At 37.8% G+C, this 13,541-nt stretch overlaps 1 protein-coding gene across 4 annotated transcripts; it reads left to right on the top strand.

Moving 5' to 3' along the window:
* The first annotated feature begins 2,242 nt into the window (after positions 1–2,242).
* Positions 2,243–12,879, top strand: LOC103702120 (uncharacterized). Of its 4 annotated transcripts, none has more exons than XM_088702483.2 (11): positions 2,243–2,629; positions 2,769–3,037; positions 7,365–7,568; positions 9,518–9,610; positions 9,783–9,965; positions 10,060–10,126; positions 10,214–10,396; positions 10,557–10,889; positions 11,161–11,450; positions 11,712–12,121; positions 12,482–12,879. In XM_088702483.2, the coding sequence occupies exons 2-11, from the start codon at positions 2,783–2,785 to the stop codon at positions 12,537–12,539; spliced, it is 2,076 nt and encodes a 691-aa protein (XP_088558609.2). In that variant the 5' UTR covers positions 2,243–2,629; positions 2,769–2,782; the 3' UTR covers positions 12,540–12,879. The 4 variants fall into 4 exon arrangements, with proteins under 4 accessions (XP_088558609.2, XP_088558610.2, XP_088558608.2 ...); XM_088702484.2 differs by having other exon boundaries at positions 2,246–2,629; positions 7,383–7,568; XM_039124352.3 differs by lacking the exon at positions 2,243–2,629 and having other exon boundaries at positions 2,732–3,037; positions 7,383–7,568.
* Positions 12,880–13,541: the final 662 nt, after the last annotated feature.

The following is a 13,541-nucleotide window of genomic DNA, read 5'->3' as shown; positions in this document are numbered from 1 at the left end:
TCACCTGAGGGTAATTTGGTCATTGCACTGGACTCCGGGCGTTAGTGGTATTTTTGAATTCCGGATGCAAGAAGACAAAGGATTAATTGGGGGGGGGGGGGGGGGGGGGGGGGGGTTTTCCTGTCAGAGTCTCAGAGATAGCGCAGGGCGCCTGGTTTAGTGTCGTTTTGCATGCCTTTGTAGTCTAAAAAGAGGAGGTGATGAATGCTAATTACATCCTGTTCTGGGATGGGTGGGGTTTGTTGCAAGGGAACTTAATTGCTACGTGCTTCCAAGATGGCTTAAATGAAATACGATGGTGAAATATAATTGTAGTAGCAAATCAAAGTGAATATTGAGATTGCGCTGGTTAAAACTAGCAATGTTTTATTGAACAAAAAATAGCATGCTTTTACTCTCCAGAATAATATAATACTTTTTTTCAACATGAAAAACGGAATGTTTTTATGTGCCGGGGTCAGGTAATTATGTCACAAGAATCCTACATGTGAAGTCCCCTATTGTAAACGGGTAGAATCTTGAGGACTTTTACTTAATTCAAGAGTTTCGAGGATCTATATGCAAAATTAAAAAAAAAGATTAAAAATAAGTATTAGAATTTGTAGGTTCGAGTGCTCTGAACTATGAAGTGGCCATACCACACTCGAAACCTAGTGAAACACTTGTAAACAACTATGCATTTTTAAGTAGATTTAAATCATTATGCAATTCCAATTAGGAATGGTTCATTTGTGAAGCAGGGTATAAACCCTAACATGTTTTGAGCAATTGATTTGCTAAATAACTTATTGTTTCTTGGTTACAATATCATTCATCTCACCTGAAAAGCCTTTTTAACTTACCTTGAACATAGGGTCCTACAAATTGTTATCAACAATATTATTATTTATTTTCTAATACAATCAAATACTAGCCTCCATTGTTTTAACTAATCACATTGGCACCTTGGTCTCACCACATTTCAAGCTTCCTAGCATTATTATCGTTCTAAACCATGCTCCAATATTGTTTGAGATAAAACCATATCTATTTATAGAATACATGAACTACTATTTTATACTGTCAAAAATGATATAGCGAATGACAGCAAACCCATGATAGAACGTGTTGCCAATTTTACAATAACCTAAGAGTGGTAAGTTCTTATACAACCATATTATAAAAATCCCAATAGTAGCAAAGTTTCAAAATAGTATATTTAAAAGTAACATATGTCGTAAATGGCTATTCAAAGCTTCATTGAAGTACATAGTTGGAAAAAGAAATGTCGGTCAGAAGTTTTTTTTTCGTCACTAGCTATCTAATAGACTTACCAATCTTGTAATGTAATAACACTCGACAGAATATTCAATTAAACTATGTTAATATCTGTAAATCATCCTAGTCATGTGAAAAAGTTAAAGGCTCCATGGTATATTTCTATATAACAATTTCAGAATTAAATATCTTGATTTGATCAGCGTAAAACCATATGATTCTACATCAATTAAATGTTTCCTGATATATCAGTACCTTGAATGATTTCAATTTATTTGACTAGGGTTTCTAGTCATCAAGTAGGTCATGCAAATTAGTCGTATTAAAACAACTGGCACCGAAAGCAAGTTATCTTTGCCACGTGTTAGATGGTTTCGATTTGTTTTAGGGTTTACTGGATATCGCACGTCAGAAAAAAAATACCAGATATAGATTCGATGCCTGTACTTATTGACATACTTGTCGGACACGTGTAACTCAATCAGCGGCGCCAAGACTATCGGAAGCTATTATTTGACGATATAAAGTTACAGTTTTAGATCCTGATGAGATTTGATCGCGAGAACTTCGGAGAATAAATCTGAGGTATTGAAAGCATCATTGAGCTATATTAAATCGAACTCTAAGATTCGAATAAAAGATTTGATTACAAGGTCACAGAGGTGCGAGCATCCCACTCTCCATTTTTTTCTCTATTTTTGGCCAAATATCATATTTCCTCCTTGCAACACATAACTATGGCCTTTCTCCTATTCCTCCTCCTCTTACAATATTTTGCCTTTTCAAACCTTCATTTTTTCAATTTCCATTCAAGTCCTTGGGGAATTAGTGCAGATTGGATTTGTGTCGTATGAATGTGAGGGTTGCTGAGATGGGGGACCGGGAGGGGTGTAACTAAGAGGTGAGGACCACGGCCGTGGCAATAGTTCCCTTGTCCTCCATCTCTGCTCTATAATCTATATAAAGCCAGGTGGTGAGGCAAGGAGGTGGGGCATGACTCCATAGGAGAGAGAACAGGAAATAATCACTCAGTTAAAAAAAAAAAAATGCGTGAAGTGGCTCCCCTCTTCTCCCTTCCGCTGCCCCTCGCCGAAGTACTGAGAGAGCGAGCGAGCCAGTGAGAGCTCAAAGGGAAAGAGAAACCGAGAGAGAGAGATTGGAGTTCCTTTCGACGGTGCTTCTCCCGAGAGAACCTCGGATCGGAGCCCAAAACCAGCCGGAACCCTCCCTCCGTTGAGCTCCATTCCTCCACTTTCTCCGAGAAAATTCCATCTTTCGCCGTCTTCTCGCCTCCCTTCGTCCATTTCTCATCGACCCTAGCCGGAACTCGCTCGGGTTTCTTCCATCTTGTTTTTGGTTCCTGTCCTCTCAGGCATGTCTTCGACCGATTCAGATGAGCTTTTAACTCCTAAACCCCTGGGATTTTCCCCTCCTCGGCCAGTTCTTTAGCCGTTCCGAGGCTCGGGTCTCCAGAAAGTCTTACATGTGTGACATTTTTTGTCTTCTTGCAGTAGAATTCTCCAGCATGTGCGATCTCCAGGCCTTTCCGCCCCTCCAAAGCGCCTGGGAGAGGCAGCGTGGGAGGTCGGAGAAGGCGTCGACGTCGACGCCGTTCCCATACCGCGGCATGGCCGGAATCAGTCCTGCGAGTTGGAGGCAGGCAGAAGATAAGGCAGAGGAGATTATAAGGTGCATTCAGCCGACCGAGGAAGCCGAAATGAAAAGGTGGTCTGTGATAGAACATATCAAGAAGCTGATAAAAACTAAAACTGATAGCGAGGTGATCCCTCTTATCTCTCATTTGATCACTATTTTTTTTCACTTACCGAGTTAATATTTGATTAGCGAGGTGATCCCTCTTATCTCTCATTTGATCACTATTTTTTTTTTACTTACCGACTTAATATTTGATTCTTTTTCTTTTGATATTCTAGTTTTATGATACTCTGATTTCTTTTTTTATAATGTAGATTGTGGTGTTTGTTCTGTTGATGTTTTACTATTTACTCTGTTCTTAACTTCTTATTTTATAATCTAGTTTTAAACAATGCATGCTACTCTCTCCCTCTCTCTGCTTGCACGTGCATTCGGTAGGTTACCTTCAATCTTGTTTCAGCATTTGATCATTATATATTGCTTGCTTAGATGGTACTATTATCCTCACCATCCTGTTTAATGCTTCCTTTCAAAGTTTTAGTTGCATGACATCCTTTTCTGACCTGCTCGTTAGAGTTATACTGGGTTTAGTTGAATTTCTTCAGCACAATGATAATTCTTGTATCTTGGTTAATGATCTGAGTGGAATATTACAATAAGAGAGCCGAAGAATGCCTTTTCTCCAATTCCTTTGTAATGAGGTTTTTCTTTTTTTTCAGAAATTTGCTAGGAGGAGCTTACTTTGTTAAAATTATAACCTTTACAAATTACCTTGATCAATAGGATAAATTGGCAATGAACTCCTGAAGTTTTCTATTTTACATTGCTTCTGTGAAACTTAAGTCCATGATAGCAGGAAAATGCAACATACATCAATGAAGGACCTTTTTATCTATTACTATCATCTCATGAATGTACTCAGACAAGTAACTTGTATTCCTACTTTATCTTGGCATTAAGGATGAAATCGCTAATTTAAGGAAGGTAGGTGGCAGGGGTGGGGATGATTTTTAGGTTGTTTTGTATTTATGAATATGTGTACCTCTTTTTAAAGTGTTTCTGTATTTTTAAGAATCTATACTTTCACTTTATCTATTACCTAGTCTGCAAAGAAGGCATCATCTTTCCACAAGATCAAAAGGACATGCCTGCAGTTTGCTTTAACCTTCTAGCTGTAGTTTACTTTTTATGCGGATCTCTTTTTTTTTAAATTGGGATTTTCCTAGATTTTAGAGAATGTTTTTTGAATTCCAAGAATCCTACATACATATATTTATAAATATTCTATAAAGTATGTTTTCATACAATATAGTCTATGTGTATGTAAGTATGTGTCTAAGCATATTTAGACTAGCATCTTAATTTTGCATATGTCTCTTTTGTTCAATTTTGTGTGACATATTTGATGATCTTGATTTATAACAATCAACAAGAAAGATATTTATTTGTCCATTTTGTGCGTCAAGATACCCTCTCTCTCTCTCTTGCGCGCTCGTGCTCATACAATATAATCTATATGTATGTATGTGTCTAAGCATATGTAGACTAGCATCTTAATTTTGCATGAGTCTCTTTGGTTCAATTTTCAGTGACATATTTCATAATCTTGGTTTATAACAATCAACAAGCAAGACATTATTTATTGGTCTATTTCGTGCATCAAGATACTCTCTTTCTCCTGAGTGCGCGCATGCGAACACTCTGTTGTGCCTTCCTCCCTTTTTGCAGCAGGATGACGCCAACAATACATTGAATGCATAAAATTGGTTTGATTCCAGTCTCAGAAATTCAGTTTATTGGTTGAGGACTAAAGGTGGCACACAACTGGATACAAGCTTGAATCACATGTATGGCAGAAAATAATATTTGGACATGTATATGTACATGAATGTAGCATAGATTTATTCTGCAATCCTAAGGCCTGTTTTCTCAACTTTTTATTCATCTATTATTCATCTAATCAATTTAGTATGTCCTATAATTTTCACAATCTTCTCCCCTTAATTTACAGCCATTCTTTTATGATTATTAATCTCTTAAGTAAATTTAAGCATACTTTGTTCACTAGTTAACTCTCTTTGAGATTTATGCATGTAAATTTTATAGATCTGCTCTTTTTTTTTGGAAATATGAATTAATATTGTTGTTCTTGATTGCCAATAACGAATCACATTTTGAAATTTTTTGTACAACTGTCTTTAAAGGAGTTTCACATGTTCTTCTGTTATTATTTTAACTAAGAAGAAGGTTGCTATGTTTTATATTGTTAACCTGGGAAATCAATGGGGTTCTGGTCTGCTAGTCACCTTACTAGTCAGCACTAGCACTGGGTACATGTTCCAGGAGTTCTAACTCAGCATGGTGGCACTCCCACCATTATTCTCAAGGAAAAAAGAAAAGGAAACAAAATATTGGTAGCACAGGAATAGTAAGTTTGTATCCACTTTCTTATTAAAAAGGAATCTGCTTCATTATTCTTTCTGCTTCTCATTTCTTCAGCATTGTCAATTGTATGATTTTCTCACAAGATGGGCTTTGACTATAGATGTTGAGTCTGGTGGTGATCATGATCATGGCATTGTCAGACAATTCATTTACGTTTAATGCAAATTGTTTTTAGGTTAACCATGAGAGTACCATGGATTTTCAATATAAAAGTGATTGATTCATCTCCGGAGGATGATAAAGAGTTGATGTAGAGAACTCTGACATCCAGGTGTCCACTTTAAAGTAAAAAATGCTGGTATGATCAGTATGGAGTTTAATTTATATTTTCTGAAGATTGTCCAGGTTTAGATTTTCTTGGTCTTTTTAGGATCTTTGAGTTGTCTAGTCCGGGCAGTGGAAGGTGTGGAAGCTCTCTGTTTTGGATAAACTAATTTGCTAGGAAATAGAGGAAGCCCTGCATCTTTTCACCTTGCTTACCTCTATGTACAAGAGAAGAATAAGGAAATTCCATAATTGAGAGATTTAAACTAGAGGAGTTTTTTCTATTTAATGTTTTTATTTACTTGTTTGTCAAATTGTAGAATTCTTTGTCCTGGTAAAAGAACATTTGAAATCCTTTAGTTCCTTGTGAGGACAGACTTTTGTTTGAATCAGGATGGAGGAGAATCTCCAAGAGTGAAAGTGAAAATGACTCCAGTTTTTTGCCTTATATATTTTGATGTTGAATTTTGTTGAGAAAATATTGCAAAATGAACTTTGCTAATAAAGCAATCCGAACTATTCTCTGTCAGCTTTACATATTCTCATGGGCTAAACATTTCTGTTAGACTACATCTGATGTTCTTTCAAGCTCTTCCATATCCTTTTCTCAGCTTCTATAAATGTTACATTTTCCCATCCTCTTCCTGTGCCTTCAACAAAAATTAAAGTACCCCTCGCTAGTGCAGCTCCCTCAAATTTTGAGGCTGCACTATAACACATCCTTGGTGCAAGCCCAATGTGATTGGAGATACACTTGTTGTACCACAACTACTCATAATACTTTTCACAACTCTAGCATATGTGTCTATTCAAATGATAATTTCTACATGCATTTCCTTCTTAAAAGCCACCGACATGCCTTTCTCATCAAGGATTTCCATGATGATTTTCAGAAACATCACAATAAATGTGTAAATATCCTTCTTATATTGTTAAAAAATTCCAGTTGGAATGATAATACATGGAAGTTACTCAAGTATCTTCGGACTTGAGTCAGTACTCCTTCAAAGATTCTTTCATAATCTATACATACATTTTTTCCGAAAGATTATCTTTAGATAAAATATGTATGGCTTGCTTAGCATTTTTCCAATGTATGCTTTGATAAGTTAATTTTTATTTTTTTGTCCAACACAAGTTTCTGCTGTGTATATGTGTTTATGTGTTTTTTGAGTCATTAACCTCCAAGCGTATATGTTTAATGTCTCTTCTGATTCTTTGATCAATGCTTGAATTTTCTTGTGCATATACAAGCCAAAAGATATGAAGGAGAGGACAAGTTACATAAAATGCTGTTTAGTGCCCCACTACACTGCTGGCTTTTTGTGATTATATGCATGCATCCTCTTCATTTTGAGAAAACCACTGAGCTAACCTGAAGTTTTACTCAATATGGCTCTCCAGAGAGCTTCTATGACATATTCTTACTATATACCTGAACTCATAATTGCAAGCTACCAATTGCTCTATATCTCCATATTTCCGAGGCTCCTTGAAGATGTGACTCTTGAAGGGCATCATTGACTGCAGTCCTGGAACATATAATTATATTTTACTTCATTGACACTTGCTGTGAGAAAAAGTAACAATGTGCTGATTTTGTGAAGGAATTTCTTGTGCCTTTTTGATTGATCAAATATCCTTCTTATGGAGTTAATGCTTCATTATATGACTCTTTCCTAATTTAAACATCTGGGATTAGATCTGCTTATTGTAGGTAGACAATATTAACATATTTTTAGTCTATGCAAAATCCACAGGTATTTCCATTTGGATCAGTTCCATTAAAGACATACCTTCCTGATGGGGATATTGATCTGACGTTATTTGATGGTCCAAATTCTAATGGGAATTTAGTCCGTGATGTTTTGTCTATCATACAAGCTCAAGAAAATAGTGAGGATGCCGAGTTTGAAATAAAGGATGTGCTGTACATCAATGCTGAGGTTTTTCATTCAGCTTATCTTTATTTTCTATTAGTTGTTTGATAGGATGCCATGATTTATCTTTTAATGAATTCTACCTTTTGGCCTGGTTTTATGTCTCTATAGTATCTTTGCCAGCTTTCCTGCACATAGTTACCATATTCTTCATAAAGGTTTCATAATGTGTTGATAGATAGTTCTCTTCCAACATAGTGTTGTTCACAGTTTCCTAGGTTCACTTTCTTACATTGATTGTTGAGCTAAATCAGCAATCTTGTTCATACAGTATGTGGAGTAGAAACTATGAAATTTATGAAACAAACCAAGTAATAAGGTGATTTTATTACTGATTTATTTACCTCTTGAGCTACATTTGGTGGCATTTTTTTATATTGGCTGGGGGAATAATAATTTATATATCCAATCAATAAGAAATTTAGATGGAAAACATGGTAGTATGAGTTTGCTAGCATCTATGCTTCATGATTTTGGAAACTTTATGTGTAGATTAATATTGTCGTCAACAACTCCTCATAATCAAGTGTAAGTTTCCATACAAGTACCATAATTTAAGCTGCACCATAGTTAAATGGGAGTTTCTTCCTTTTCTCCACCCAAATTTTTAGCCCAAGTGCTACTTGTTTTATAGATGTTTGTGTTTTTGTGCATAATTCTTCATGATGTTCCTCCTGGTTGGTGCTAGATAATTTCTTACAACATTGATAAAACTCTTTAATCCTGAAATTAATCAGCCTTTTTGCAACAATTCAGAACCTCTCACAAAAATAGCTATCTAGAAGTTGGTATTTGGATTCCTTGGTCCTATATAAATACCCAAGATCTACCAAGTATATAGCCAATGTGGGACTAAATGTACACCCGCACGGGCACTCACATAAACCCCCCTCCTCGCATTTAAGCTTTGGCATCCTCACTAGGCTCAAAGTTCAAATCCAATCATAAGTACCACAAATTCAATTATAAATACCATAATCAGCCCGTGGTCAACATAAATAAGCTCGTGCTACAATGTCTCCTAGTCCACATGGGCCATGGATTGTGTCACTCTGATTCTATTTATAACAAGCTAGAACCTCACCCAAAAGGGCTAGCTAAAAGGTGTTATTTGGCCTACCCATGATCTACCCAAGATAGAGTTGATGCGAAACTAAACACATGCCCACATGGGCCCTCACACTTTTGATATGCAAGTAGTCTTCTAGACGATAAGCTAATTCTTTATCAAATGCCTAGATTTTGTTGCCATGGTTTCTACTTATGCTATAATAGTGCTTCCTAGTCTTTTAATTTGTTTCTATGATCCTGGTTCCACTGGTCTCAAAAAGTACATTACTACTAACACCGGCTCCTTTCTTGCCTCCATATGTGGGTTTACAGTACATCATTTTTAATTATCAAGCATTCTAAAACCTAGTTCTTCTTTTTCCCATAGCTTCTTGCCATTTAGCTTAACAAATTTTCTGACTAGAATAAGAAAGATTGTTGAACTCCAACCAACCAACATAGGGACAATTGAAAAAAAAAATTATCAGAAAGATACAAGATATTGTTGGTGGACAGGTTTTGGCAGTTAATGGTTGCGATTTTGAGAAGGTGAAAAGTAAAGTGATGTATTAGATGAACATGTGACGTTTGCTAAGTGCTGAAGAAAAATTTTATTTATTCTTGATGCAGCTTTAGCTAATGTATTAGTACATATGGGTTTGGACATTCATATATCCCTGGAAATTCCACAGCTTGATTTGAACACCCCCCTCGCCCCTCCCTCCCTCACACCCACACCCACACACCCCACCCATGTCACGTGGTCAGTTATTCATCATTTCTTTTTGAACTCCGGTATTTTTTGATTTAAGACATCTTTGCATATTTTTATCTGTCTTCTGATCTTTTAGAATATCTGAATATTATGTTGGTTTTTCAACTATATAAAGAAACTTTTATGCCAGGTCCAACTTGTTAAGTGCCTCATTCAGAATATTGTAGTAGATATCTCATTTAATCAGATTGGCGGACAGTGTACACTCTGCTTCCTGGAGCTGGTATGGTGATAATTTTAACTTGTTCCTTCTTTCCTCATATTTGCACTTTCACATTGCTGGAACAATCACCACATTAAGTACTCTTCTGTTTCACCTCCCAAGTCCCATTACACTGTTCTTGCTAATGATTCAAGATTTTAGGGAGATTGCTTGAAATCTATTATTGATGTAGATGGACAGGAAGCTTGGGAAGGACCATCTCTTTAAAAAGAGTGTGATTTTGATTAAAGCTTGGTGTTATTATGAAAGCCACATCCTTGGTGCTCCTTATGCCCTAATATCTACATATGCATTGGAAACGCTGGTCCTCTATATACTCCATCTCTTCCATGAAACTCTTGGGGGCCCTTTATCGGTGAGTTCTCAATTGGAAATGCATCATTTGGAACATTGGCATTCATGTAATACAGATCAATGAAGGTCTGATGAAGAGAGTGGGCTCTGCACAGGTTCTGTACAGGTTTTTGGACTATTTTAGCAAATTTGATTGGGACAATTATCGCATCGATTTATACGGTCCCCCCTTCTCTCTCTCTCTCTGTGTGTGTGTTTGTGTGTCTGAGTGTGCACGGTTGATGAAAAGTTATGTTTCTAATTTCACAGCTGTGGCATCAGAAACAGATGGTGATTTATTGTTTACCAAGGAGTTCCTTGAAAACTGCATGGACTTGTTTTCTGTAAGCCCAAGGGATCGTAAAAGCAGCTCTTCGTACTTCCCTACCAGGTGTCTAAATGTAGTAGATCCGCTGAAAGAAAACAATAATCTGGGAAGAAGCGTAAGCACAGGTCAGCAATTGCCTCCTTCACTACCATCTCCTCTCTCTCTCTCTCTCTCGCGCGCGCGCACATACGCATACACACTCAATTACTCAATATTGCTGCAATATGATTTTCTTGTCATATTCTTCTGGAAGTTGTCTGATGTGGTGATCACTTGAAAATGCAGGAAATTTTAAACGCATTCGCCTTGCATTTTCATATGGGTCTCAAAAACTTAGGGAGATACTGTTGTTACCTGATCATCTTATTGCTGAGGAACTTACTACATTTTTCAAAAACACATTGCGGAGACATGAAAGGGGAGAGAGGCCCCATCTGCATAATGCCCTTCCCATTGGTTCAGATGCCTCCGGACACTTAGAGTCTGAAAACTGCCTGCCCAACTTTATTAGAGTGGAAGCGGATGCTTCCTTAGAACAGAATATTTCCGGCAATAAAACTGCAGTCTCCAGAACCATGAGAGAAAACCTCAAGGCTTCAACATCAAGCAGTGCAACAGGTGCGCCTCCCAGCAACATAATTTTATTATGCAACCCACCAACTTTTTTTTTCTTCGAGCAAATGGAAATGGGTTTAAACAAACAAACCTAACATATTTTACAACTAAGAACAAAGAAGAAACCAATCTGTTTTTACAGGAGTACTATGAAAAAGAGTCACCAAGCTATCTTACTTGCTGGTTTTCTATTAGACATGGAACTGCTGGCTCGGTTGACAGGCTGGCACATCAAGTTTCTGTTTTTACCTTTCAGAAAATTCATACCATGCAGATTGCTCATCGGTGACTAGAATGGCAAGTTGGCATGCAAAAACGAGGCTGGCTGATCTTGCTGGGGATATCGACCTGCATTTGAGAAATCTTCATCAAGCTCAGTACCATCTGGTGTTCAATTTTACAGGGTCCGAACTTCCGATCCATATTCGCCGGAGAATGTTTATTCATAGGCACTCAAATGTACAGGTCTCCTGGCAGCCAGCTACTTTCACCCCTGGCGGCCAGCAAACAAGCAAAGAATATATGCCGAGGCAGCGTGGAACAGGAACCTACATCCCAGAAACGGTATACTTTCATTCAGTTGGGTCTTGCAGTTGGTAGTCGAGAATTGGGTTGGATCAGTATTACTCTAGTTCATCAGCTTTTCTATGAGTTGGTCCACTGGTTCAGAAATTAGAAGAGATGAACAAACTGATCCATTGCACTCTAGTTATTATGAATTTGAGCATAAGCCCATGCCATGATATGCTGGTATAAATTGCACAAAACAGTAATTCACAAAGATCCTTACCATTGGTAATATCCTTTGTTTGCCGGGTTTTGCAGACCTACCGTACCTACAGGCAGCGGCTTGCACTGGGGAAGTCGAAGGTGCCGCCGAGAGCCCGTAAAAACGATCAAGAGGTAACAACATCCAGTGGCACAAAATTGCTGGAAAGAGGGAGTCATGAGGCATCTCCATTGATACAAGTTCCTGAGTCTGGTGGTCAAGGACAATGGAGACCAGTTCAGGTGGATCTTCCCCAGTCTTCACACCCCTCAGAGAGGGGTTGTTGCCAAGCCAATGGCCTCATTTTACAAGAGGAACGGAGGCCTGAGGGTGGTTCCTTGGCGCCTGTTCCATTACTAGAATTTTTGCCTGAGGTTTGGAAGAGGTTCAGCATCGACAGACCCCAAGGTCAGGGTTCTGTGACAAGTTCGACGAGTTCTGAAATGACTCCAATGACGGCAGAGAGGTATTACTTTTCACCAGCTTTAGCTTTTATGATTACAGTAGGCATGGAATTTAGGGAAAAAGTTGCATTAGAAGATGGATAAAAAGCTGGATAACGTAGTAAACACAATCAACAACACCTGCTAACATATAAACAATGGGCCTTGGATTTATTTTATCTTTAAGACCATTAGTTCACCTTATAAAATTTTCAACTGAAATATATATTAGCACAAGATGCTTGAATATAGTAGCATATTACATAGATAGCGATTCATGGAAGCCATCTGTCATAGCCTCTAAAACTGCAGTTTTACTAGAATAGATTTGATATAAAGATTGTCCTAATCTTTTTCCTTAATACTGTGAATTAAACATGCAGGCCTACACCAACCTTTCAACTCCAAGATGAGTGTGACTTCCCCCCTCTGTCTTGTTAAGGCTTTTGTTTTTTTAAGGGGAATTTCACTTATACAGAGACATAACAAAACATAGCGGCAACAAAATTCTAACTGGTGGGAGCATAATTTGCTCGTGGTGGTGTAACGATCGGCGTTCTCTGATGGCTGTGGTGCATCAACTTCCTCTGCTTACATTCTCATAATTCTCGTTTCATATCCTTCCATTCTTCCCACCCATTAGGTGGGTACAAACAAGCCTCTTTGTTTGAATGGTGAGGTTGGATTTCCATGTATGTTGATGGAAAACTGGTTGGAAAGTAGGTTTGATATCTTCCTGTTATATTTTTACATAATATAGACCAAATGATCCTTTCCAAAATTGGCCCAGTGAATAATCAATCTTTTTTTTTTTGTTGTTTATAACTCACTAATCATTGGAGATGAGATGATATGTCAATTTTCTCTTCTCATTCTAGTTGTCTTCACTCATCAAAGCTTTATGCAGGTACTTGTTCCCTTGGTTCTCAAGAACAAACAAATACATGCAGAACCAAACGACTTTGAGTACATTAACATGGAGCCATTTGGCCTGCGTTTATGATGTTGATCTTCCATCTCCATTTTGGCCTGTGAGAACTATCTTGGAGGAACCAAGACAATCTGTGCATAAATAGATGAAGGCTTTAGGACTTTAACCTTATCTCATCTACAGGATAAATCAATAGAAGGTTTGTACTTCTGTTTCCCAAGGCAAGAAGTAGCAGTCATCTTCTGGCTGGTTTGTGTCCGCTGGTTGCAACCAAACTCAAACAAACCAAGGCACGTTCAAATTGAAAAACTATGTACGATCCCTGATCTACTGGAAACCGTAGATTGGCTCGAGTGCACGGCCAGTCCATGTACCAGTTCCAGTGTGCACTTGGGCCACGGTGGACCTTTAATGGGAGTTCATGGATTGTGGGCCCATTCTCGAACTACTTGTTCTTAATGGTAGCTAGGCATGGCGTTTAGAGAAGGATACGTGGAAGAAATTGATCCAAT

The sequence above is a fragment of the Phoenix dactylifera genome, chromosome 8 (assembly GCF_051530095.1).
Source record: "Phoenix dactylifera cultivar Ajwa chromosome 8, Ajwa_hap1_PhDact_Kaust_v1.1, whole genome shotgun sequence".
In the NCBI taxonomy this organism is placed as follows: Eukaryota; Viridiplantae; Streptophyta; class Magnoliopsida; order Arecales; family Arecaceae; genus Phoenix; species Phoenix dactylifera.
This window is presented reverse-complemented; position numbering and strand designations above follow the sequence as displayed.

Excerpts from the sequence above, each read along its gene's own strand:
- LOC103702120 (XM_088702482.2), top strand. The coding sequence starts at position 2,741 with ATGTGTGACATTTTTTGTCTTCTTGCAGTAGAATTCTCCAGCATGTGC. Across the intron at positions 3,038-7,382 it reads AAACTAAAACTGATAGCGAG|GTATTTCCATTTGGATCAGT; the intron begins GTGATCCCTCTT and ends CAAAATCCACAG. Across the intron at positions 10,397-10,556 it reads GGGAAGAAGCGTAAGCACAG|GAAATTTTAAACGCATTCGC; the intron begins GTCAGCAATTGC and ends TTGAAAATGCAG.